The sequence below is a fragment of the Siniperca chuatsi genome, linkage group LG8 (genome assembly GCF_020085105.1).
Source record: "Siniperca chuatsi isolate FFG_IHB_CAS linkage group LG8, ASM2008510v1, whole genome shotgun sequence".
In the NCBI taxonomy this organism is placed as follows: Eukaryota; Metazoa; Chordata; class Actinopteri; order Centrarchiformes; family Sinipercidae; genus Siniperca; species Siniperca chuatsi.
This window is the reverse complement of record NC_058049.1, coordinates 14,953,933-14,978,442: the sequence shown is the minus strand read 5'-3', so window position 1 is coordinate 14,978,442 and position 24,510 is coordinate 14,953,933. Positions and strand designations below refer to the sequence as shown.

The window sequence follows — 24,510 nt, the reverse complement described above, 5'->3', positions numbered from 1 at the left end:
TTAATAATGTGTGTGTGTGTGTGTGTGTGGAGGGGCAGCAGTGGGATAAATGTGTGTGTGTGGCTTGAGGTTTACAAATGGGCCATTATTAGTCCACTTCTGGGCGATGATGCACAGTAGGAGATGCTGTACAGACTAATGGACTAATGTAATTCCTATTTTTTCGTCCGGACAATCCAAAACGAAGCCAACATTCTCCGTGTATTTCTCTGGTTTACTCCGAAATTTACATCCCAGACATTTACATAATTCTCTGTCTTTCTTGCTCTTTCACACACATACTGTACATTTTAGTATCCCCCCCCGTGCCCCCCCTTCTTGTTTACTGACCAGGTCACTAATGACCAGGGCACTAATAGATAAACTAAAGAGCCTCTTAATGGCTCTGGCAGTGATAAGATAGCTGTGAAGGGAGGCCACAGAGGAATTGACAGTAGTTAGCCATAAAGTTTAATGTGCTACTTTAATCACACAAATCAATATAATGCATGTAATGGAAATGACAATATATGATACACAGTGCCATAAAGTACGCTATCTCTGAATGAAGCCTCTGGTCACTCTTTGAAGCAAAGCTGCAGCTCGTCTGTGGGCAGAATAAACAAATAGTTTCTCAAAGTTTTCTGACTACTAGAACAGCATTTAAAGACCATGCAAGACTGGATGTGTGTGCAATTGTGAAACGTGGAACAGCAGATAATGCCACTTCTTCAGATGATCCCTATTTAGAAGAATTAATAAATGTGACTGGGATAATGAGGTAGCTGGAGGATGTTTTTTACTAATATATGTTATCTAGTTTTTCATGCAAAGGAGACAATGTAGACAAAATCAGGGTAACACATTTTCCACCACCCTTGTTCAGGATAACAAGATGGAAGGATGGTAACTTTAAGATACAAGAGAATAAGGATACCACTCTCGTATCTGTACAGGTACTGCTTGCAGCCGGTAGCTTAGCTTAGCACAAAGACTGGTAACAGGGGGAAACAGCTAGCCTGGCTCTGACCAAAGGAACGACAAAATTCACTAATTCACATATTATATCTCATTTGTTACAAAAACTGAAGCATAAAAATGTCACATACTCATACAAACATGAGAGAGTGGTATTCTCTCGCAAGAAAGCGAATAAGCGTAAATGTTGTAAATGTTGAACTACTCCTTTAATGTTTGTCTTGTAGCTCCACTGTCTCCCATGTCACTGTAGCTATAGGCGCAGTCTGTTAAAACTTAAACAGAGGCCAATAATATTGTCAGGGCGTACTATCCTATAGGGGATGACTGAAGTGAGCCCTGAAAATGATAATAGTAATGACTCAGAGTAAAAACTCAGTGCTCAGGCGCTTATCTCCAGCAAGCAAATGGCTTCAAAATAGGGTTTCAACATTTCAAGAGTTGAACAGAGAGCTGCAGACTGTCAGACACCACTCATAGTCTGCAGCCGCCACTAAACTCATTTCACTTTCCTCCTCTGGGGTTCATTTCCAGGATGGCCGGACAGGGAGCCATTACCAAGAGACAGAGGGAGTCAGACAGCAGAGCAGAGAGTAGTCTGTTGCTGTCCAGTGTGAGATTGAAGGAGGAGGAAGAGGACGACACAATATGTCTGATAAAAGCTGTAAAAGCTGGTGGAAGGATATTCACTCCAGCAACCAAATCGACTAAACACTTATGCAGCTGATGTGACACTGGCAGTATATAATACAGTCTGGAGAGATAGACAGGGAGGACAGCATGGGCAAAGAAAACTGCTGGGTAAAAAAAAAAAATCCTCTTAAATGTGACAGGTGATGCTTAATGATCATAGTCCTTGTGAGATGAGAAGGTAAACAGCTGTAAAAGTCTGACATAGCAGTCTGATCTCTTCTCAGTGCTGCTAAGCAAAGCAGTGAAATACTCTCAACGCTCGATCAATTATAATTTTTTTGAGTGGTGGTGGTCTGGAGCGGGATGAGGAGCAATAAAACAGACAGAGGTGTCCAGATATCCAGTCAGCAAATTTTCTGTGTGCACTGCAGAACATACTCAACATGACATTTAGTTGCCTTTTAAGTCTTAAAATCATATCTTTCACAAGACAAGTGGAGGAAAAGTTCAACTCTGTGTGTGTGTTCAAATTCATTTTATGAAAGACAAGTCTGTGACAGTAAATGCTAATTTTTGCAGTTTCACTATCTGTGCTTCCTCCCAGTGTTCCTCCTCTTCAGAGCCAGAATCCAGGCAGGGAGAGCAGCCCGTCGTGCTGGTGCCACCACCTCTATCGCTGCCTGCTCCACCTCACACTCCTGCTCTATCACAGAGTCCTCCTCCGCTCCTGAATCCTCCTCTGAGTCTGTAAGATCCAGATCCAGTTCTGGAGGCTCTAGGGTCATCACCTCCTCTGAAAAACGAACCCGCCGGTTCTCCTCAACTCGCCTCTGATCCAGAGTAGGATGCATGGAAGGAAAAAATAGTTAATAAAATTACATATTTACTTTTATCATTCTAAAGTGTTATATTTGATCTATGTAACATATACATACTTTATTTTAAGAATCTGTTATTTCTGAACAATTTCCAAATAGTTTCATGGACATAACTATGTAATTTGGTACTAATTATAAGAAATTTGAGACAATTTGCAGTTGGTACATTTTCAATCAATCAATTACATTTAATTGCAAGTGTAACCTATAGAGACTTCAACTTCAGCATTGTGTATGAAAAAATGTTTACTTTGTTTACTTTAAATAATAAAATAGTATCATCAGCACACTGAAAATTCTGGGTTTTTTTAATCCACACAATGACTATTTTGAGTATACTTTATTTTGTAACTTTCCCAGTGTGAACACACTTCATACTCAAACCTGCTTAGAATCAGCATGTAGTATGGATTTGGGACACAGACATACTGTGTAGATGGCATTTTTACATTTTATACCACAAGGCGGCAGTGTGATACACAATTACTTTTTTTAACTTACCCTTTTTATCACTATTTCCATTGAGGACTCTGAATTCTGGGATATGGAGTGTTTGAGGACACCCCTGGGTGCAGGAGCAAAAGGAGTAGAAGAGGGTGAAGAGAGAGGTGGAGGAGAAGAGTTTAGGATGTAAAAAGGCATGACGTTATCATGATGTGACTCTCCTTTCTCCTCCATCACATGGCGGCTTGTCAGGCTCAGTGAAGATAAAGACCCCTCTGTGAGACGACAAAAACAAGATAATTGAGTTTCTAAAGAACGATAATTTCAGCCATGTCAGCTACAATTGACAACATCTAAACTCTGTCAACTCAAATGCCTGAAATATCTGATTATGCAGAGTATTAAATTGTTCTTACCTCTGTCTGCCTCTTTTCCATCACTTATATTCGCTGTTTGAAGCCTTTCGTCTCTCCTCTCAGCTGACTGATGCTGTCTCTTTCTGTTGAGGTGGACTCTGCTCTTCAGTGCTGAGTTGATCAGAATATCTGCAGGCTACAATTTCAAACAGATAACAGGGTGACCAACTCACAAGTGAAAGTAAAATTCATAAAAAACTAATTTTAGAGGTAGTGTTCAGCAAATGTGCCTTTTTAATCAAACGTTTTTTGTTAAAATAGTAAATTACTGCTGGGTTATGCATTATAATTGATATCTAACCTGTACAAACGAAGGAGGTCTATGGGTATGTCTATGCTCCATTGGTTCTGATTGGCCATCCTGTACTGCAGCTTGTTTTCCTTCTGTTACGTCCATGCTGACTGGTAGGAAAGCATCAGGTGATATTTGTGCCATGCTGAAATCTGAAACTGGTGATGCCTCAGTGCTGCTGAAGCTGCGCTGGTTGTTCACACCTCCTTGTTGGTTCAAAATCACAGATGATTGACCACTATCGTGACGATTTGGTGGGATTTTGAGTTGGCTCAGCGGCTCTTCTGATGGTCTCTGATTGGCCGAGGCGGCTGACTGGTTGGGGTTTAGGAACTTGGCCCACTCTTGACCTGTGACAATCTCCTCTAGTAAGCTAAACGAGCCCAAGCCAAACTCAAAGTCACTAGTAGACCTGCCACAAGAGAAGAGATTCTGTAAACTCAGTGCAGTATGTACATGCGATCAGGAACTCTCACTTTTATATTCAGTTCAATTCAATTCAATTGGCAATTGATTCAGTTGATTTATTGGCATGGGAAAACAGATGTTAACATTGCCAAAGCATGTGTGAAATAAAATAAAAACATATACATAAACAAAAGAAATGTGCTATTAAAATATATACAGATAAGTATAGATAAGATAATAATGCTAATAATAATAATGATCATTTAAAAAATTGTAGACTTACAGTTAAAAATACAAATAAGTGAAAGCTAAACACACCACTTTTTTTAATGAATGTGTGTGTGTGCGTGTGTGTGCATGTGTGTGTGTGTGTGTGTGTGTGTGTGTGTGTAGGTCATTCACTGTCTCTCAGTTTATGTTGATACATATTGGGCAGCCAGATCTGCCCCGTCTCCTTCTCCTAGGAGTATTTTTAATTTTGAGAGGTCATTTAGCTCTTTGAAATCTGAGATTACAGAGTTGAACTTGCCAGTTTGTGGTCAGTGAGCCTGTACTTGGTTAGGATCTGTCACTGCTTTCTATCTCTGACAGTAGAGAGATATTCTGCCTATTCATCATCTCTTTTTGGGGGCAGATAACTTTCTGGTCTACTTTAGCTTTTATTTTCTTCTTTCCAATGTTCCAAATAGCTTTCTTTACATTGTGCTATAATTTGGTTGACTCTGATTGGTGTTTGGAAAGCAGTGCTGTTGTGAGACAGAGTGTGTCTGAGGGGGGGTAGTTAGTCTCAGCACCAGCTGACATAGGGGACTCTTTTCTGGGCTCAGCTCTTGGGTTTGGAGGGCTTTAAGGTGATTCAAAAATGTGAGCGCTCTCTTTTGAATGTGAATTATCAGTGAGTATCTGCCTAATTCTGCTCCACATGCATTTGTTGGTGTTTTTCTGTGTACGAATAAAATGTATTTGCAGAATTCTGCATGTAACGATTCTGTTGGATGTTTGTCCCAACGGGTATAGCTATGATGACTGCGTGGACTCCATACTTCACTACCAAACAGCGCAATGGGCTGGATGACACTATCAAATATTTTAAGCCAAATTTTAATTGGAATTCGGAAATTATAAAATTTTCTTCTAATTGCATTTAGAGCTCTTTCTTGCCTTTTCTTTTAGTGCATTCACTGCCATGTTGAAAACAGAGACTTCACCTCTCTAGGAGGGAGAGGCCAGGAGCAGCACACTGTACAGCAAGTAAATTTATATACACATTAGTAGTCTGTAATAGAGCCCTCCATGCCAAACAGAGTCGAAAGCTTTCTTGAAGTCAATAAAACAAACAAATATCTTACCATTTTTTGTTTGGTGTACATGTTTGTTGATTCGTGATGAACACAAGGGAGGCATTATTAATATTATTTATTATTGTTTGTTGAAGTGTGAAGGGTGTATACATGGTCGGTGGTGTGGTGTTTTGGGAGGAAGCCAATTTGATTTTTACTCAAGATGGACTGCTCTTCAAGGAAATCTAGTATTCTTTTATTTAGAATACTACAGAGTAGTTTACCTAGACAACTTCTGGCAGAGATGCCACGGTAGTTACCAGGGTCTGATTTGTCCCCACTCTTATGAATGGGGGAAATGAGCCCTTTGCACCAGATGTTGGGAAAACATCCCATGATATTAAACAACTTCAACACTGCACCCTGCATCTCTGGGGTGCTGCATTTGAGCAGTTTATTTTTAAAGCTGTCCGGACCACCAGCTTTTCTTGGCTGGAGAGACTTTGTCTGTGTAGTCAATTCTTCCCAAGTAATTGGAAAATCAAGGGGGTTTTGGTTGTCTTCAATAATTTCTTCTAAAGTTTGGAGTTTTTCTTTTATAATACATTGATCTGAATTAATTAGATTTATTGGTATGTCTTTGTGCAGATTTTCAAAATATGCTCTCCAGATGTCACCATTTTGCATGGGTAGTCCTTGTTGTTGCTTTGTTGTTCCACATATCCCAGAATTGATTTTGATTATTTGCTATATATATATAACAAATGAAAAATCACAAATTTGTCTCAGAGGTCTTCACAATCTATGCAACATACAACGCCCTCTATGCTTTGACCCTTGATTCAGATGAGGATAAGTCTGGTGATGTTCTATATTTTTCAAACAAATCCTATGAAAAGACCAAAACAAACAATGAATTGATTATACTAACAAGTATTGTCCGTGTAGCCAAAGCCTGATATATCTTATTCCTCTAAGCTCCACTGTTGTCCAAAAAACACATCAGTGAGCCATACCATCACGCAGGGTTACATGTTCCTTCATTATGATGAACATGGACACTGTATTTGTACTTGTTTTGACTCAGTCCCACATTCACTGTCCTGGTGCCGTAAACACTCACAAGAACAGTGGTTTCCAACTTTTTTTGTCTGATGTATCCGCACAGCCCTATCAAATGAGCTCAAGTGCCCCTTCTTAGACACCACCCATCACATTCCAAACGTGTTCATTTAAATTTAATGTTATTTAACACTATTAATTATATAAAAGTTGTTATTGTTACAGTATTCTTTTTTACACACAGGGGTTCTTGTGTTGTTAGTGTTATGGCTTGGATTTTCTTTTTTCAATGGTCAAGTTTGCATTTTTCCTAATGCAATCCCTGGGGTACAAGCGCCCCTGGTTGGGAATCACTGCACTAGAGCACCAAAAGCGTATTGCGGGTGAAAATTGTCCCCAACAAATGCACTATTTACTGCCTGCCTGAGGAACATTTGAAAAAAAAAACTACAGTGCCCAGTTGTTTTAGGAAATTACAGAGCCTTTTTTTTTTTAAATGAAACTATATATCTGTGACTTGTTTTTAAAGATTGATGTCTTCAGTAGGAACAAAAAGGGCAAAGGAGGGTAGAGAAGTTGAAAGTATTGAGAGAAGGACTAACTTTTAAGTGTTTTTCAATTTTATGCTACTTTATACTTCTACTCTACATTTCAGAGGGGACTATTGTACTTTTTACTCCACTACTTTTATTTGACAGCTATACTAGGCACTTTACAGACTTAATCCAAATCCATAATAAGCATATAAAATAGGATGCATTACTATAGTAAATTAAACTACCAGTATACAACAGTATATGAATTAGTTAAACTTAGCTCAACCATGACCAGCAAAAACCTTAAAATGCAGTTCACACATTAGAGCATCAGTCATAATATTTTGTTGTTTACATTTTGTTGATAGTTACTGCAGTATTTTAACATTGTGGTGTTACTACTTCTACTTAAGTAAAGCATCTGAATACTTCTTCCACCACTGACATCAGAGACAGGGGTGTGTTTGGCACATCAGACCAGAGAGGCACATTGGAGGGAACAAATATCAGCCCAAACTAATATTACAGCTATGGTTGGAAACATCTCAGAAATACCAGACATATCGTACTTGTGTCTCTTTAGGGCTGAGAGATGAATCAACAAAACCTGACTGTGAGAACTTTTAGCCTGTGTCATGCTGACTTCAGTACTGGTTTCAGTGTATTTTTAAACATTTTTAAAGACAATTTGTTGGTTGATTACCTCATATGTCCTTCAATAGTGCTGTCTTCTGTGTGTGTCCGAGGGGTTTTACTCAGGTCACTGCTGTCTAGTGAATGGAGGATCCCGTCTTCCTGCTCATTTGATGTATTGATGAGATTTTCTTCTGTCAATAGCTGGTTTTAAGGTGAAATATGTGAAGTAAAAAAGTTGCAGTTTCACTTGAAGAATTTGGACAGTAGAAAATAAGTATACTCAAAATGTACTACTCACTTTAATTCCTTGCTCATTCTTCTGGTCTTCTCCTTCTTCTTTTCCCTTTTTGCCAAAACTCCCTGGCCTCTCCCTCCATCTCTCCTTGATCTTCTGCGTCCATCTCCTCGTTTTATTCTCAGACGATCGTGGTTTTCTTCGAGAGCTGTTGTTTGTTGTTTCTTGGCCAGTCGGGACAATCTGCATGTCTTTACTTTGTGCCAAAGCTCCAAATCCTCCATTTCCAATATGGAACACTTTATTCTCTTGACTTCCCGTGTCAAGATTTGCATCTTTGGGCTTCAAGGACCACATGTGGACTTTACGTGTAAAACCCTGGTCCTGGCCCTGATTCTGTCCCATGCTTGTTACAGCATCTTTATTAGTAGGGATGTGCCTTCTCATTGCAGAGCTGCCAAAACTCACCCTCTCCCCATCAATCCTCTCAAAGGAAGTGATATCAGCATCCTTAAGTGATTGAGCAGGAAACAGCTGCCCTGTTCCTGTTGGGGTAATTCCAGGCTGTGCGGCCTGTCCCATCACCCTGTTCTCACCCGTGTCACCATCAATGTTGTCTTTCTGGGTGGGGATGGAAATGAGACCCCTGTCCACTTCACAGCCATGACCTGGTTGTTGTATTTCCCCACCTTTGAGGCCAAAGTTACCGCTCACAGCAGAGATCCCAAACTCTTTTGAGGGGATACCATTAGTACTAAACTCAAAGCAATTTACAGGACTGTTGTTTACTTTCTGGACATTGGAGGCTCCTCTGTCTCCATCTTGCCTCCAGGTGGAAGCAGCTGTGATGGGTACAGGTGTGCGCAATGATGCCTGGCCCTCTCTTCCCGGCTGGAGCCTCAGTCTCTGCAGCATGGACTGCAGCAAGGCCTGAGTGTCTGGTGGATTATGTGACTGAGACATCTAGGAACAGAACTGCTGTGTATCAAAGCATGTCAACAATGAGTGCATGTAAACTCTACAATACAGTCCACTAAACAGGGATGGACACAAAGTCTTATGTAATGTGTTGCTTTAAAAAGAGACTGCAGACCATGACAGAAGAAATTAGCTGTGTGTGAATCACCCCTTTGACCAACTTTTGTTGTTAAGACTCCTGTGATGGTTGTTTCCCTCTTTTTTTAATCTTCCAATTTTTTTCCATTATCCTCTTAACATCTCACCGGAAATATCAGGTCCATCTCTTAAGGTTTAACTTCGTCAGCTAGGATAAAAATTCTTCTTTTTCTCTGTGTAGGCTGCTTCTTCTCAGGGATGTTTCGCTGTCATTCTGCCTCCACTCCTTCATAACAATCCTCAAAAGTTTCAGCAGCAGTCTCTCTGTGTTGACTTTTTCTCTTCCTGTGTCTTTTCAAAGTCTCTCTCTTTCACCAAATGTCCGTGGTTTCAGTACGCACAGGTTGTTTCAGTCACACCTCTTCAGCAAGAGCCATTTATATCACTGGTGAAGGGAGGAGAGACGGTGCACGGCAGCGTTCCTCAGATCATACACACTGAAGCAGACCAACGAGAAAAACCAGTGAGGTGAGATAATTGTTCAATGACACTGACACCGTCCAACCATAAACCACAACAAGAGGACATTTAGGACAGTTGTTAAATCTCTTGAAATATGCTCTCTCTCTCTCTCTCTCTCTCTCTCTCTCTCTCTCTCCTCCCTTCCTTCCTTCTTGCTCCCTCGCTCTCACACACACCCTTTTCTTCCCATCATGATCGAGTGGTAATTACAGGGGAATTTTTAGTGAGCAGCTGCTATTTATATGTCTTCAGAATGAAAGAAATATGAAAATACCAGCCATGAACTTTAGGATATGGTGTATGAAGACATTTCACTTTCAAACGTTTTATCAAGGGGGGTGATTTTGTGAAGTTACATTTGTGTATAAAGTAGTTAGAGTAGAGGTACTCACATCCTTTACGTAAATAAAAGTAGCAATAGGCCTACCACAATGTAAGAATCTTCTGTTACAAGTAAAAGTCCTGCATTCAGAACTTTACAAAAGTATTATCAGCGAAATATACTTCAAAAGTAAAAGTACTCATACCGAATGGCCCCTTTCAGATTGTTGTATCATTATATATAATTATTATATTACTGGATTATCATTACTGATTAATTAATGTGTAAGCAGTATTTTAATGTTGCCAGTTGAGGTGGCGCAAATAAAATAATTTATGTTCTGTTGAGTTTGCTGTATAAAAATGCATCATATATTTTAAGATAATGATATGTTTAGTATTTAAACTCTTATTCTTCAAAGTAACCTGTAACTACAGCTGTCAGATAAATATAATGGAGTAAAAACTGTATTTGCATCTGACATGCTGTGGAGCAGCACATTGCGCATGCGTTTAGTCAAAAACGCCCCTTTGAGTTCCTGCCTCTCTGATTGGTCATCAGTGCGGAAGCGGGTAATGGCGGCGTAAACAACGCAAAAATCGGTGCAAGATGCTGTTAGTCGAACCGCTGTAGAAAATAAAACTTGGAAATAAAGCTATAACTAAACGTAGTATGTAGGAGGATTTCTTCTCGGTGTGCAAACTATTAAAACCCCCACTGGTTCACTTCTTGGTGGTGTTTAGCCGCTAGTTTCGGCTAACTTCTAGCCAAGTTTGCTAACTTAACGGAAAAGTAGAATTTAGTTTGTAGAAATGGACTGCGTCGTGACGGGAGGAAACGTGAAAGGTAGCAAACACTGCCTGCTTTTCAGCCCTATCGTTAAATAAAACATCAGTATATGATAATAATTAGCTGTTAATAGTAATTATGTTGTGTATGTGTGTGTATGTACCGTCCAGTGCTGGCCAAAGCCATCCATTCTCTGTCCAGGATCGGTGATGAGCTGTACGTGGAGCCTCAGGAAGATGGGGTGAGCTCCTCTGATACTGTCATATACACCAACACTTCCTCCTGCCATGCATACAGACTTGTTGCTTCCTGTTGCTGCACACTTCGCGTTAAAGACAGTGCTGATTTGTTTTTTTTTTCTCCTCTCTTGTAGCTGGCCCTGCGGTCTGTGAACTCTTCTCGGTCGGCATATGCTTGCTTCCTGTTCGCACCACTCTACTTCAGCAGGTGCAGACTGTGTGCGTGTGTAAAAATGGCATAAATGTGACAGAGAGTGAGTCACCAAACATCACATTTTTGTGTGTCATGTCTAGGAGCTTTAAGCCAACTTCCTCTCCCATTTCTTGTGCAGGTACACCATCCCCAGTGGGCACACCTTCCGCTGCAAGATGGCAATAAAGGTGTGTGTGTGTCTATATATATTTTTTAACCAAAACATAATTAATATTGTTTTCAAATTAGCTAAGCTACCCCACAGTCTTTCCCCGTACCCCCTGGCAACTGCAGTACTTGTACCTCCATGGGGTGCAGGTACTCAGAGCAGAGCCCAATTAATGAATGCAATCAGAGTTTCCTTTCTGTACTCAACGCTCTTCAAACGCTATCTTTCCTGTCATGTTGCTATCTTGGTAAGGCCTTGTCGTTATCTTTGTGCAATTTTTGCAAAACCTCTGTGCTTCCTTGTTTTAACAGTTATACATGGCAGACATTTCAAAGGTTAGAGCATGTGTCACCAAGCAATAGAATTGTCACATAAAGATGTTATGCAAATGGAAACTTATAGTTTTACTTTGATTAAAGTAAGTTGCATACATGTATAAAATGTCCTTAAATCTGACTAAAATGTTGTTTTCATGACAGCTTCAGTGTAGAGTATTAGTTTAATTGGATTAATACCAGAAATTTTCAGTGCATATTCACATCGTCGTGGTCCTGTCCCCTTGTGTATATTTATTTCCCCCCCTTCTTATGTTATGTGTGAGTCAGAGTGTGCAGGCTGTATTCAGGTCTCTAGCGTCTCTGGAGAAGACAGTGGAAAAGTGTCACATCGAGTTGGACGAGCAGAAGAACCGCCTCAGATTCACCCTGCACTGCAGACACGGTATCAGTGCTTCACTTCCTTCTCAGATGGTTTACAATGCTTTACATTCATTTCATAAGGATTACATCTTATTTACACTGACACATTTTGTATTCATTGTATTTTCTCTGCAGGCCTCCTGAAGACACATAACCTGTCTTTCCAGGACAGTGAAAGCTTACAGGCCGTGTTTGATAAAGACAGCTGTGCCAATGTATTCAGATCCCAGCCCAGGTCTGTAAAGTGTTTCTACATTCTTTGTTGTAAAAATAATAGAGATCTGGCAGTCGTTCTTTCTCTTTCTGTCACCCCCTCTATAACGTTTTTATCTGGTTTTTCAGACTTTTCAGGTTTACCTTTTAATCTGTGCTAAAAAGAATCTGGGATTTTTAAGGCAGATACATATATTTTTAGCCTACAGTTGGTTGATTAAATTAATAAATAAAGTTTCCAAATAAAGGGAAATTATCTAGCTGTTGTCACAGAGGAACCTGCATTGAGTTCAATGTCGTCTAACCACATTAGCAAACATTGGTCCAAACCCACAATTAGTCTGTTTTTTTACTTTACTCCGTTCTGTTCCTCACTCACAGCTCACTTTTTGTTTTCCCTTGCTCTCAGGCTGCTGGTGGACACAGTCATGCACTTCCCTCCGTCTCTGGAAGAAGTGACAGTGTCAGTGAGTGATGAACGGATGTGGATTAGGAACCATGTGGAGGATGAATCAGGTGGCTTGGTTGTCAATTTTTTTTTCACCCAGCAGATACAAACTTACTCAGTGAAATTGTTAAACTGTGTTTTACGAAGTCATAACTCACTGTTTATTTATACAAATCTTACTACACCAGATAATCAAGTAATTTAGAATCAAGAAGATCAACATTTTAGTGTGACAGAACTTACTAAAAATCAGGGTCACTTTTCTGACATACTGTATATACAAAAGTTTGAAATTGTGTATTCAGTCAATATAGCAGTAAACCAGGAATTGTAAAACTTTCCATAATAGAAAAAAAAACAAAGAAGAAAAATAAACGTAGGTTAAGTGTATTTAATTATATTTACTAATCCCACAGCCCCAATGAGTCATTGCGTTCTTAAAGGACCTTTGTAATATGAAAGTAAAAAAAGATGCTATTAATGACATAATATAATGAAATAATGCAAAAAAGGAAAAGAAGATGGATATGAACCCAGTGGTGCCCTTGTGTGGTAGAAAAGCAGAACAGCAGAATTGCACTGTTTGGTCTTTGTTGTTATTAGCCAATAGCGGCGTTTTTTCTAACTCTGCAAGTTAACAGCAATAGAACAGAATAGAATAATATAAAGTTTATTCAAAAACACAAGTTAGTTTTTAGTTTTGAAACTTATCTCTGCTTTTGTCCTCCGTTCACTCTTACTGTTCTTTCTGTTTCTCTTGCTGCCTGTTTCCTTCTCAGACCAGTCCAAGGCCATGCTGACAGAGCTGTGTCTGGCTTCAGACGAGTTTGACCATTTTGCCGTCCAAGCTCACAACAGTGTCACCTTTTGTTTGAAGGAGTTACGGGTGAGGCAGAGGACAAAGGGAGGGATGACAGAGCAAAAGAATAGGAGGATTAGTCAGGAGGGAGAGGATTAAGGGAAATGATATTAAGGGCAGACAGTTAAAAATATGCTGTGGTTGATCATTTATTTAAATAAAGACTTATTGCATTGATTTACTCATAAAGGAGCTTTGCTAATTGAGTTTCTGTCATCTCTCCTTCAGGGGTTGTTAGTGTTTGCAGAGTCTACTGGCCTCCCTATTTCTGTGTACTTTGATGAGCCGGGCAGGTAAGCATACTCACATCCAGGTGTTAGCTGATCACTTGTGTTAGCACAATGTATTGACATTTACAATCTGTGTATGTGTGTGATGTATGTCAGCCCTGTAGTGCTTTCAGTAACAGACAGTGTCCTGGAGGGGAACTTTGTGCTGGCCACGCTTTCTGATGACTCCAGCCACCGTAAAAACAACACTAGACGGTAACGCTCAAACAAAACTTAATGCATAAAATCATGTGGGGAAAACATTGTTATAGGCTGGGATTTTTTCTTGTCAGTCAGCTGTCAGCCAGTCTCATTAAAGCCCAATGACAGAACAAAGTGTAAATAAAACCGTTTTGCCATTCATCCAAATGGTTTCTTCAGTTCTAATGACAGGCAGGAACTCCTCAGCATTTACTCTGCAGAGATGCCACACCACAAGAACATAACTGATGTCGGACTGTAATTCAAGATGCCTGACTTTTGGCATCTTCTGAGTGGAGAGTCAGCTGACTGCAAGCTGCAGGTATTCTAGCCACCACATCTGTCCAGCTGTAGCACAGTTGGTCTGTGGCATAGACTGATTAAAGTTTGGTAGTAAAGTCTCATCGAACTGACACAAACAGCAATGTAGAAAATGTAGAAAAATCTTGCAATGTACAGCTGTTATAAATGCAGGTTGGGTAAAAGACGTGGGCAGGGGGTGTATGTTGAAGTCTGCCTTCACACGGGCTGAAGTGGAGTGTGATGTCTTGCCAATCTTGGACTGGGCTGATTGGCATTTTCAGTCAGGATTTCTTCAACATGGCATTTGTAAAGCCTCTTTTAAACCGTCTGTGATCTCTGATGAAAATTTGTACAACACATTTCTCCAACTTGCCAGCCAGCCCATTCTGGGTAAGAGGGACATCACTTGTAGTAGGTAAATGACACTTTTGAAAAAGTGTCTGTCTGTATTTGTGTCTTCATCCACCAGTTGGTGTGGCTTCACAGTATGACAAATGCTGAAGATTTCCTAAAGAAGGCATTCAGATGAACCGCGAAACCTCTTCATCTTCACAATACAGTAACAGGATTAGTAGATATACTCTATTCAGGCATACTTTTTGCACTCTGGATGAACTTACATGTAAGTGCGCTGTCACTGTCAAGAAAGCTCAGGGGGGAACCAGAGAGACTTTTTTTTTATCTTTCTCTTCCTCATTCATGTCATATATCTTTTCAAACTGTCTCTTCCACTCCTCAGAGCATGCACACCGCCGCCGCCCCCTCCTGATGACTTCATGAATGAGGACATAGACTCCTACCTCATCGCCATGGATACCAGTATTGCACCAGGTCCCTCAGCTACAGGTCCGCCCACACCCCTATTAGCTGATTCCACATGTTCAAAACAGCCTGCTGCAGCCAATCACAGGACAAGGCTACACAGTGAAGAGGAGGAAGTGGAGGAGGAAGATGAAACAGCCGACTTAGACAGGCCACCTAATAAGAAGGTATGGTTTAGTTTTTACATTAATAAATTAACTAATTGACTAATTAGAGTAAAAAGAGTGTCAGATCTCAAAATTGTGCTTTGTACTAGTGAATCACATCAGCTTCAGGTAACAATTGGCTGGATATATCTTGCAGAAATTACTTGTGTTTTACATTTAAAATAAAACACATTATCATAATAATCTTCTCTATTTTTTCCTGTTTTCCTCTCACAGTTCTGTTCGTTGTTCTTTGGATCAGTGCTTCCTCCGTCTTCTCAGATGACCACTCAACCAGTGACAAGTCAGGAAGTGTTGGCCAGTGACAGTGAGGATGACACTCAAGTAGAGTGACAGTGGACTGATGGATGAGAGGAAAGAGATGGACTGACCTGAAAGTGTGTGTGTTACGTTGATTTTACACACATTTACCAGCCTGTACAAGTGATGTACAGGGATATACATTTTTTATTTTACAAAAATATGCAAAGACAGTGCACAATACAAGACAGGATGGCCACTGTGAGTGCATTCCAACTTTTTATTGGACTATAATGTTAATGGTGGACTTGAAAATATAGGATTATGTGAAACTGGACATGAAGCACTTCCTGTTTATTTGCGTTTGTTCGGTTTGTGATCAAGGTTCAACAAAAAAGCTCCTCTAAATAAAAGAAACATATTTTTCAAAGTGTGTAAACATTATTTATTTACATGTCAAAAGGTTCAAGTATGACAAAGATTTACGATGAGGGATTTCTGCACATCAACCAATGTGGAGCCAAAGTGTTCAACAGAAAGGCCAATGAGACAGGATCTGGATGAGGTCTGAAGCACTCCTTAAAACACCTCCTCATTTCTCCAAATTTGATTATAAAAAGGGTTTTTTTTTATCAAAAGTAAGATTCAGCAGAAGAAGCAGTATATCTAAGCGTCTGTGATCCAATCTTTGCAGGTTGAGGCGCATCACTGCTCCCTTTCTCTCGTTGCACCTGGAAACTTTTCCCTCTCGTCTGCGGTTTCCTCCTCTCTTGCTCCTTCTCCTTCTCCGCCTCCTTTTCTCTCTTTTTTCTTGACCTCTCCTCCTCTTTCTCCCTTCTCTCGCGCTCCCTCCGCCTCCTCCTCCTTTCCCTGGAGCTCACTTTCTCCTCCCCCTCTTCCTCAATCGGTTTCCCCATCCTTGTTCCGTCACTGAAGTCCTGAATCAAGATTTTGGGGACTTGCATTTTGGGTGTCCCCTTTGCCATGGCCTTTTTGGGCTGCTCTCCTCTCAGTCTGCGGAAGAGTCCAAAACGTTTAGGGGGGTCGGGCTGCGGCTGCGGCCGCGGCTGTGGCTGCTCCTGCTGTACCGCTGTCTTCTTGGTCACTTCTGCAGACTGAGTTACATCAGGAGGAGTTTGGGTCGGGTTTACAGCTCCAGGATTGGACTGTGATTCGGTGTGTTTAACTTCTGGCTGATTAGGGATAGATTGTGATTGGCAAGTTTTCTGTGGCATGGTGAAGAGATCTTCAGAGAGTCTACGTCCTAACCTGGATCCACGGGAGCTGGATGACTTGCGGACGCATAAATCCCCAGAAGTTCGGCTGTTGCGATGCCCAGAAGCTTGTGTCAGGCCGCTGTTATTCGGCTCAGTCTGGTCTTTGGCAAGGTGAGAATCTTTGTCTTGGACTTGTGGGTTACTGTCAGTATTTGGAGAGTCTGCTGGTTTAGTAGACATGAAGACGTCGTCCTCTCCTACGTTGTGTACGTCGTACGTGTTTTCATCAATATTTTCTGTGCTTTCTTCCTCTTCCACAGCACCCACAGTGTCCTGGATCTTTGGTTGTTCAGGTTCCTCAGAGGTATTCATTTCTACTGAACTCGTCTTCCCATCACGCTCTGTGGTGAGATTCACTTCTTCAGCCTGTGTTGAAGTCACCTCCTTCTGTGGAGGTGCTATGGAGTCAGTAGTCTCATCATTCATCTGAGTTGGTGTTTCCTCTGCCTGTGTTTGATCATTGTCAACCTGTGTCTCTGAGTCTGCAGTCAAAATGATTTTTTCTATTTCCTGTTTAGGTTCAGATGCTACTGCGTCACACTCTTTCTCTAAACATTGAGCTTCACTTGACTCAGTCCCTATGTTGCTTGCAACTGGTATTTCTGCTTCAGTCTCTGTATCGGCTGCTAAATCAGTCCTTTCTTGTGGTTGGATGCATTCAGGTGAACGCAGTGTTATTGTTTCTGCTTCTGTCTTTGAATCTGTGTGTTGTTCTGAATCTATTTGTACTATTTCAGCCTCCAATTCGTCCCATGTGGCTGCATTTTCCTCTACTTTTTCTTGAGTCTGTGCCAGTTCATCACTTTCTGTCTCTGTTTGGGTGTGGGACTCTTCTTCTTTCATGTCTGTTTCTGCTAATGACTCAGTGCTGTGGCATTTTCCTTCAAATGCATCTCCCGGTGAGCTTTTGTCTGTCTCTTCTTGCTGTTGCTTTTGTGCCTCTGTCTCTGCTGTAGGATCTTTGACAGTTGAAGCTTCGACTTTACTGTCCGTCTCTGAGCCTGGGCTTGTCTCACCTGTTGTTTCTGAGACTTCTGTGACTGTGTCCACCTGCGTATGTTGTACATTTTCAGTTTCTGTGCTCTCCTCTGGTTTTATGTCAGACTGAATGATCTGTTCCTCATTTGAGTGTACACCTACTTCCATCTCCACCTCTGTGTTTGTATCTGCTCCAGCATCTTTCTGTATCTCAGTCTGATTTTCCTCCACAGCAGCTGAATGTTCACTTTCTGCAACTTGTTTTTTGGTCTCTTTATTTTTGTCTTTGTCCTCAATTTCCTGGTCCTCACTTTGGTGACTCTGTTCCAGGACTTGTGACTGGCTGTAAGAGTCCAGCTCCTCTCCTTGTTTGTGGTGAAAGGTTTGTTCATTGGGCTGAAGAATATTTTCAACAGTCTGATCTTTGTCTGGACCTTGGGTTGGTTCTGTCTCCACATTTGTTTCTTCTTTCTGCTCTGAAAGCATTTTGCTTTCCTCTGTCTCTTTGAGTTGGCTTTCCTCCTTTTCAGTGATTTTTGTTTCCACTTGTTCAATCTGTTCTTTTACTACGACTGTTTCTTCTACCTGCTCTGTTGGTATGTTTTGGATCTTTTTAGGTTCTTCTAAAAGTTCTTTCTGTTCAGTTTGTCCTGTTAGTTTTGGCTCACTCTGTTTTTTATGTTCCTCTGAAACTACGTCCTCCTCCTCCTGAACTCCCTGCACCTTCTTAAAATTTAACTCAGTCAAGCTCTTCCAGTCCTCCTTTGCTCCCATTGAGAGATGCCTTACAACTCTGCCACCGCCTTCCCATTCGCCTGTGTTAACCTTTCCCCCTTTCCTCCACCTCTTGTGAAGGAGGGAGGGAGACAGCGAGAGAGTGGAGGCCGAGCGAGCGAGAGGGATGGACAGGTTCCCTTTCTGTCTCTCTTTCCTGTCCCGTTCTTCCTCGCTCTGTCGTGACCTCGCCCACGCCATTCGGTATCCCTGGCAACGACCTCGGGGGTCAAAGGTGGATGAGGGTCTGTCTTTCCTCCACTTTTCTAACTCCTTCTCCGTTTGCTTCTCCAGATCTCTGGCTGACAGCTGCACCGAGCACACCTGAGAAAGGAAGAAAAACACTTACTAAAAGCTAGTAAGCGAACCTTGAGTTGGGTTTGTTTTGTTAAACTACTGTACATGTGGTTTTAGCAGATTAATTCAAGTAACATTAGTAAGGAAAGCTGTTTGTCTTGAAGTAAGTAGTAGCTAGTAAACCAGATTTTTACAGTAGCTGCTCTTGTCATCACCAGCCATGTGTTTCATTCTTACCTCTGCTATGAAGGCGTCATCTTCCTCTTGGACCTGCTCCCTGACGCCCCTCAGCCTCTCCAGAGTCTCCATCTGGCCCTGACACTGCTTCCTCTGCTCAGCCCGGCCCAGCACCCGACGCACCAGCACCACCGCCACCTGCAGCAGCACCCGCACCCCTGCACAGAAGAGACGAGAGGTAGAAATGACATCACAGGGAACAATGGGTGCTATATTATTCACATTATATATTATACATTATTTCTGAACAAATCATTATTTTATAAATGACTCTGTAACTGACCAAAGTTGTGCATTTTTAGACATAAATTATTAACTAATCTGAATATAAATCATAGTACAACAAATAAAGCAATAAAGAGGCACTTATATTTTTGACCACAGGCAACATAATCAATGTCATTCTAATCAGATGAAGTAAATAAATGTAAAATGTATGTTATAATGTATTACCTTAGATTTTATACCAAAATATACAATAGAACATAATATAATATACAGATTATTGTATCTAAGAAAATACATATTCTGTTGCCTCCCTTTCAGGAAATAATTTAATTTGTATGACCCACAGCAGCCTACATGGAGGACGTACCATAGCAGAAAAAGAGGTCCCAGACTCGGAGCAGTGTGTTGAAGGGCAGGTGACGTGTGAAGAGACACATCAGCCAGTCGGTGGCGAACATGAGGGGCTCCACTCCGTGGTGCTGCAGGTGTTTGTGTGCAGCTGGACACGTCCTTTTCAAGACCCAGGTCAGCATGGCTGCGTCAAACAGGACTCCCTCCTACAAGAGTACACATGCTTAGGCAGTTCAGGAAAACAGGGATCCAAGTAATGTTTTATGGGTCTGTAATTTCCTAATAATACGTTTCCTTGAAAAACTATGTACAGTAATCTGGTAATAATTATATAATAATATTCTACTGACCTGCTGTGCATTGACTAAAATACTTGTCACATTGCACTAGCAATAATTTTGAAGTGTGCTAATTTAACATTGTCACAATTTTCTCTATAATAAGTAACAAATTACATTTTCAAGAAACCTCTAGGAAATGATCCTGTATAATAAAGGATTACTGAGATCCACACTGTGCACAAAGTTTCTGTGAGTAGATGATTCATCATTTCCCTAATAAATCTCTAGGTGTTTGCAGAATTGGGGTTAATCCAAAGCAAAAATCAGCTTTCAAATTCAATTTACTGGCCTATGTGTAAATTATCCATGCATGACAGGGTAAAGATGTAAAAACGTGCAGTGTCAGGTACATTATGTATGTATGCATGTGTACATGTGTGCAGGTCCTCACCAGCAGAGAGCTGTAGTATCCAGGCAGGTATTGCTCACTAATCTGCACCAGACACCAGAAGGCCTCCTGCCAATGTCACATGAGGTGAGGGAATGCAGTGTTTGTGCCAAAAAGCCAGTATTTTAACAGATAGATGAAACGAGAATTGGTATAGACTCAATGTCTGAAATGGGTTTTTGTTCTCCACTGAAATCTAGATTAATGAAATGTTTTTCAAATGGGTTTGCAGCTTCTTTATTGGACAGAAAGGTAAACAGTGTTATTGATCTCTACCTCAGCAGGCATGTTCATTAGCAGCACTGCAGCCACAGGCCCCTGTGCCTGGCAGTAACCCTCTTCTGGTTGGTACTGAGTGTAGGCTTTCAACACCCGGAACAAACCACGCTGCCTACACACACACACACACACACACACACACACACACAGTCATCAGTCACACAAACCACAAGTTTAAACCTCATGATGATCTGTAGCTATCAGCTTGTCAACAGAAACAAATAGAAGCAGAAATGTTGTTTCCTACCCATGTCCATCCTTAGAAAGGAACATTTCATGGAAAGGGAACTGTCGGTCCAGGTCTCTCTCGATCACATCCACCCAGCTCTGCAGAGCGGGCTGCGAGTCCATAGACTAACACAGAGACAAGTCAACCATCTATTTATTATATTAGAATTTACGCTTAGTGCTGAAACTAACAACTATTTTAATTGATTTATTGTTTAGTATATAGTAAGAGCCCAAGGGGAGTTTTGTCAGTACAAAGATATTCAATTTACAGTGATATAAAACAGAGAATAGCAGGAAATCCTCACTTTTGAGAAGCTGGAACCAAAAAAATGTTTGTCATATTTGCTTGATAAATTACATAAACAATGAATTGACTGTCAAAATTGTGTCAGTACATTTTCCAATCAATTAATTGACTAATTGTTGCAGCACTAGTCACACTGCATCCTTTGCAACGAGGCTACTGCACATTCTTATACTGTGATTCAGATGCTGAAACAATATATTGTTGAACCATCCGTGGTTGCTGCTGCTGCCCATTAGAAATTTTTACCATTTACCACAGTGAGAGTGTTGGTGAGTGCTTTTCTTGCCTGGTAGAGGTTTTCATTTAGTTTCATCTTGTCAGTTGCTCCACACAGCAGAGGCCAGCACTTGGCTCTGAGTGAGGCTGGGATCCCTTTCTGACACTGCACTTTGACCTGAAGGGACACAGATTCAGCTCAGAGTAGTAAACACATGACTATATTTCATTGTTGTCAGTATGAATGCTAAGAGGCCTTTTTCCACAGCAGACATTTTAACTTGTCATAGTAGGAAACGCACAGGTGTTACTAATAACATTAACAATGGCGCCGTTCTATTCAAGTGTCCCAGCGTGACAGTGAGCCAGTGTGCACAATACCAGGGCCCTGAAACTGAAGCAGCTAAATGGAATTCAACCATCATTCATTTTATTATTTACTGTGCTTTTCCTACTATGAAAGTTTGGAGTTTATTTACACAACATTTAATGACTTTAGGTGTCTTAAGATGAGACACACCTTACTGGTCTTCTTCAACAAGATGCGATCCCATTGGCCAATGATGTTTATCCATTTGGCCTCCCTCTGCCTGACCAACTCAGGGGGTGGGCCCACACTCCTGACACAAAACACCAGATTAAGCATTTTAAACATGAAACAACCATAGAGAAGAACGAGAGCCTTCAAAGTGTGTCGTCCATTGACTGCACGGTATTAAGGCCCTCAAAACAGTCATTTAACTGGAGACCTTCATGTCAACGTGCAGAGTTTCTGCATGCACTTTTGTGTGTTGTCATTATAGAAAGACAACGCTCTGAAAATCAAGACAGGAAACAGGAAAACCACACGGTAGCAGTTTTAAGTCTCCATGGCAACAGGTCAGGATGTTATCAATGAGGAAAGCATGAAGACGGCAGGTAGCAGTTTGTTCAGCTGGTCTCAACTATACCTTATTGTAGATTAACTATAATGTAAATATGTAATCATTTGATTCTGAAAAGGTTTTCTAGTATTTTCTGAAAGTGAAAATGCTCAGTATTTTTCATGTTATCTTAATTCCAGTTTTAATTCTTTCTGGCATGGATTTGACACATTTCTAAAGAATTATAAAATCCCCCAGATTGTCTTATAATGTTCCAGTAGGTTTTGTCTCTTCCTTTTTGAAGTGTTCCCCAAAATGTTCACTTGGGTTGAGGTCTGTTGACTGTGTTTAGGACAAACTTCATGAAATGAATCCTTTTCCACACAACTTAGAGCCATCGTGACTCCTCATGAATATTTCTGCCAACATGTTTAACTGGTTTATTGAACTTTCATATGGATAGCTGTCTCCTCATTTAAGCTCTCCCATTGCAACTGTGAAGTTCAAACATTACTTTCTGTGTAAACAAGGCTTTCTTTCACTCGTTAGCAGAAACACTTTGCTCTTGTTTGGCCCATGCTTTACATTTAGACATTAGTGCATTTTCATTCTCGAATAAATGGTTTTGAAGCTGCAGCTTTCTTATTAAGACCTGTTTACTAATTGTTGTTTGCCTGCAGTTTACTCATCGGAGTAGTGTGTTATTTGCCCAGTTGGCTCTGTGTCTTGGATGCAGACGCTGTTCTGTCTCATAAAAGTGTTGGATTAAATGTGGTCTCTTCAGAAATACGCAGTCTTGCTTTGGAAGAAAATGACTTGGTTTGTGAAATTTCTTCAGGGTACATTTCACTGCCCCTTAGAAACTTTAAACTGAGATCTACTAATGGGATAGTTTTTCAGCATTCAAAGGAACAATTTGTTTTGCTTCATCTCTCCTGACACGGACAGAAACAACTGGGAAATATTTAAATCTTAAGTGTTTAACGGTCTAAAAGCACAAGCAGAAGTGACAGTAGAACATAGCGCAGTGGTTTATGGGTAACAAAATAATGTATATTTTTTCAGATTTTTTACTACTTTTCTTAGATTTTCACCTCTGAAGATCCTTCAAATGAATCAATTCGAGAAGGAAAATCTCTCTTTGGTTGAAATGCTCACAGCTCATGTCCACCCTAAGACCACCACCACAAGCTAGCAGCAATAATTGTTAAATCATCCTATGAGAGTAGTAGGAACATGCATATTATTGTTGACTGAAATATATATATTTTTATATTATCTGCTAACACTTAATGAAAACTGTACCGATCAGCTATTTTTCAATTTAATCACAAACATTTGAAAATAAAATTGAAAGTATAAAAAAAGGTAATTAATGAAAATAAATAAATAGGGCAAATAGAAACTTGGGCTTTCTAGAGTCTTAGCTACCCTGAGACGCAGTTTAGTAATCTCAGCAACCACCTCAGCCTTCATTGGACTTTCTAACATTTGACCTCTTTAAATAAAAATGAAAACAGAGAACCAGTTTACCTGGTTTTGGTACTGTAACAGTACACAAGCACAAATGTGGAACTGCTCACCCAGCTGTGGATCCATTGGTCACAATGAAGCCGAACCGGTCTGTCTCAGGTTCCAGACCTACGTCTGACCCTGCATCAGATCCAGAGCTGTCCTCTTCACCGAGGCTCTTCTGGGCTGGACACGATGGACTCAACATCTTCCTGGAAGAGCAGAGGAGGCTCTCATTATTCAGCATGAGACTGTGTACTCTTATCATCATTGTTATGTAAAGCTGGTGGGGCTCTGCATCAGAGACGTGTGACCTTTCAATGCCTCCTACATGTAGAAATATTAATGTTTAATACCTTAACCCCATCCAAAAACACTGCTCACACTGGAGCAGCAGCTTAGGTTGTTAATGGTAATGTGCAAAGTACATGCCTTGATGCTGAATAAGGATGTTCTGCTACACTTCACAATCTATAGCCTAAGTACATGCTTTACTACCGGTCTTCAATTTAAGCCAAGGTTATGACATCTGCTGGCTCAGTTGTTTTTTAGCATTAGTGTAAAGTAGTTTAAATCAACTTTCTTCCCTCCCTCCAATCATAAACATAACCACCGCAAGAGGACAGGTGTTAAATCTCTTGAAATATGCTTTTAAATGTAATTACCTTTTACATTTCCGTCATGTTTGATCACTCGGTTGTTGAAGAGGTAAAGTGTGAGGTCCTTCCTCTCTCTCTTGTTCATTTGCGCTCTCTCTCTCTCTCTCTCTCTCTCTCTCTCTCTCTCTCTCTCTCTCTCTCCCTCCCCCAGTATTAATACATGATGTCCCTTAAATCGACTTCCCCTTTGACTATTTTAGCAGTAAAATGGACTATTTATGGAAAATAGTAATTTTTTTAGCTGTCGTGGAAGTGAAACTCAGTTACTGAAATATGATTAATCAA

The 24,510-nt window shown here is 40.6% G+C and overlaps 3 protein-coding genes and 1 long non-coding RNA gene across 8 annotated transcripts; 2 read left to right on the top strand and 2 right to left on the bottom strand.

Moving 5' to 3' along the window:
• Positions 1 to 444: 444 nt before the first annotated feature.
• On the bottom strand, positions 445 to 10,787 carry zgc:113229 (uncharacterized protein LOC550612 homolog). Its single transcript, XM_044205295.1, has 7 exons — positions 10,630 to 10,787; positions 7,841 to 9,330; positions 7,610 to 7,743; positions 3,630 to 4,032; positions 3,329 to 3,464; positions 2,970 to 3,187; positions 445 to 2,420 (listed from the first exon to the last, which is right to left on the bottom strand). Exons 2-7 carry the CDS (start codon positions 8,738 to 8,740, stop codon positions 2,175 to 2,177), a joined length of 2,037 nt encoding a protein of 678 aa, XP_044061230.1. The 5' UTR covers positions 8,741 to 9,330; positions 10,630 to 10,787; the 3' UTR covers positions 445 to 2,174.
• rad9a (RAD9 checkpoint clamp component A) lies at positions 10,222 to 15,717 on the top strand. 3 transcript variants are annotated; one of them, XM_044205298.1, is made up of 12 exons: positions 10,222 to 10,523; positions 10,637 to 10,707; positions 10,840 to 10,913; positions 11,038 to 11,086; positions 11,673 to 11,787; positions 11,901 to 12,000; positions 12,388 to 12,494; positions 13,206 to 13,312; positions 13,514 to 13,578; positions 13,672 to 13,770; positions 14,798 to 15,047; positions 15,264 to 15,717. In XM_044205298.1, the coding sequence occupies exons 1-12, from the start codon at positions 10,490 to 10,492 to the stop codon at positions 15,378 to 15,380; spliced, it is 1,188 nt and encodes a 395-aa protein (XP_044061233.1). In that variant the 5' UTR covers positions 10,222 to 10,489; the 3' UTR covers positions 15,381 to 15,717. The 3 variants fall into 3 exon arrangements, with proteins under 3 accessions (XP_044061233.1, XP_044061235.1, XP_044061234.1); XM_044205300.1 differs by having other exon boundaries at positions 10,390 to 10,523; positions 10,668 to 10,707; positions 10,840 to 10,924; XM_044205299.1 differs by having other exon boundaries at positions 10,391 to 10,523; positions 10,668 to 10,707.
• tbc1d10c (TBC1 domain family, member 10C) lies at positions 15,709 to 24,360 on the bottom strand. 3 transcript variants are annotated; one of them, XM_044205291.1, is made up of 10 exons: positions 24,232 to 24,360; positions 23,638 to 23,778; positions 21,712 to 21,811; positions 21,262 to 21,369; positions 20,685 to 20,791; positions 20,435 to 20,549; positions 20,162 to 20,227; positions 19,446 to 19,635; positions 18,851 to 19,008; positions 15,709 to 18,640 (listed from the first exon to the last, which is right to left on the bottom strand). In XM_044205291.1, the coding sequence occupies exons 2-10, from the start codon at positions 23,772 to 23,774 to the stop codon at positions 15,920 to 15,922; spliced, it is 3,702 nt and encodes a 1,233-aa protein (XP_044061226.1). In that variant the 5' UTR covers positions 23,775 to 23,778; positions 24,232 to 24,360; the 3' UTR covers positions 15,709 to 15,919. The 3 variants fall into 3 exon arrangements, with proteins under 3 accessions (XP_044061226.1, XP_044061228.1, XP_044061229.1); XM_044205293.1 differs by lacking the exon at positions 20,162 to 20,227; XM_044205294.1 differs by lacking the exons at positions 20,162 to 20,227; positions 20,435 to 20,549; positions 21,262 to 21,369; ... (1 more) ...; positions 23,638 to 23,778; positions 24,232 to 24,360.
• On the top strand, positions 18,555 to 19,564 carry LOC122880304. The gene is made up of 3 exons (XR_006378886.1): positions 18,555 to 18,674; positions 18,864 to 19,056; positions 19,425 to 19,564. It is a non-coding gene; the product is annotated as an uncharacterized LOC122880304 (long non-coding RNA).
• Positions 24,361 to 24,510: the final 150 nt, after the last annotated feature.

Coding starts and splice junctions, on each gene's coding strand:
- tbc1d10c (XM_044205291.1), bottom strand. CDS start 23,774: ATGTTGAGTCCATCGTGTCCAGCCCAGAAGAGCCTCGGTGAAGAGGAC. Junction 20,228..20,434: donor TAATGAACATGCCTGCTGAG/GTAGAGATCAAT, acceptor TGACATTGGCAG/GAGGCCTTCTGGTGTCTGGT. Junction 19,636..20,161: donor GATACTACAGCTCTCTGCTG/GTGAGGACCTGC, acceptor GTACTCTTGTAG/GAGGGAGTCCTGTTTGACGC.
- zgc:113229 (XM_044205295.1), bottom strand. CDS start 8,740: ATGTCTCAGTCACATAATCCACCAGACACTCAGGCCTTGCTGCAGTCC. Junction 4,033..7,609: donor ACTATTGAAGGACATATGAG/GTAATCAACCAA, acceptor CTCTTGTGGCAG/GTCTACTAGTGACTTTGAGT. Junction 2,421..2,969: donor TGGAAATAGTGATAAAAAGG/GTAAGTTAAAAA, acceptor ACTCTGGATCAG/AGGCGAGTTGAGGAGAACCG.
- rad9a (XM_044205298.1), top strand. CDS start 10,490: ATGGACTGCGTCGTGACGGGAGGAAACGTGAAAG. Junction 10,708..10,839: donor TGGAGCCTCAGGAAGATGGG/GTGAGCTCCTCT, acceptor CCTCTCTTGTAG/CTGGCCCTGCGGTCTGTGAA. Junction 15,048..15,263: donor ACAGGCCACCTAATAAGAAG/GTATGGTTTAGT, acceptor TTCCTCTCACAG/TTCTGTTCGTTGTTCTTTGG.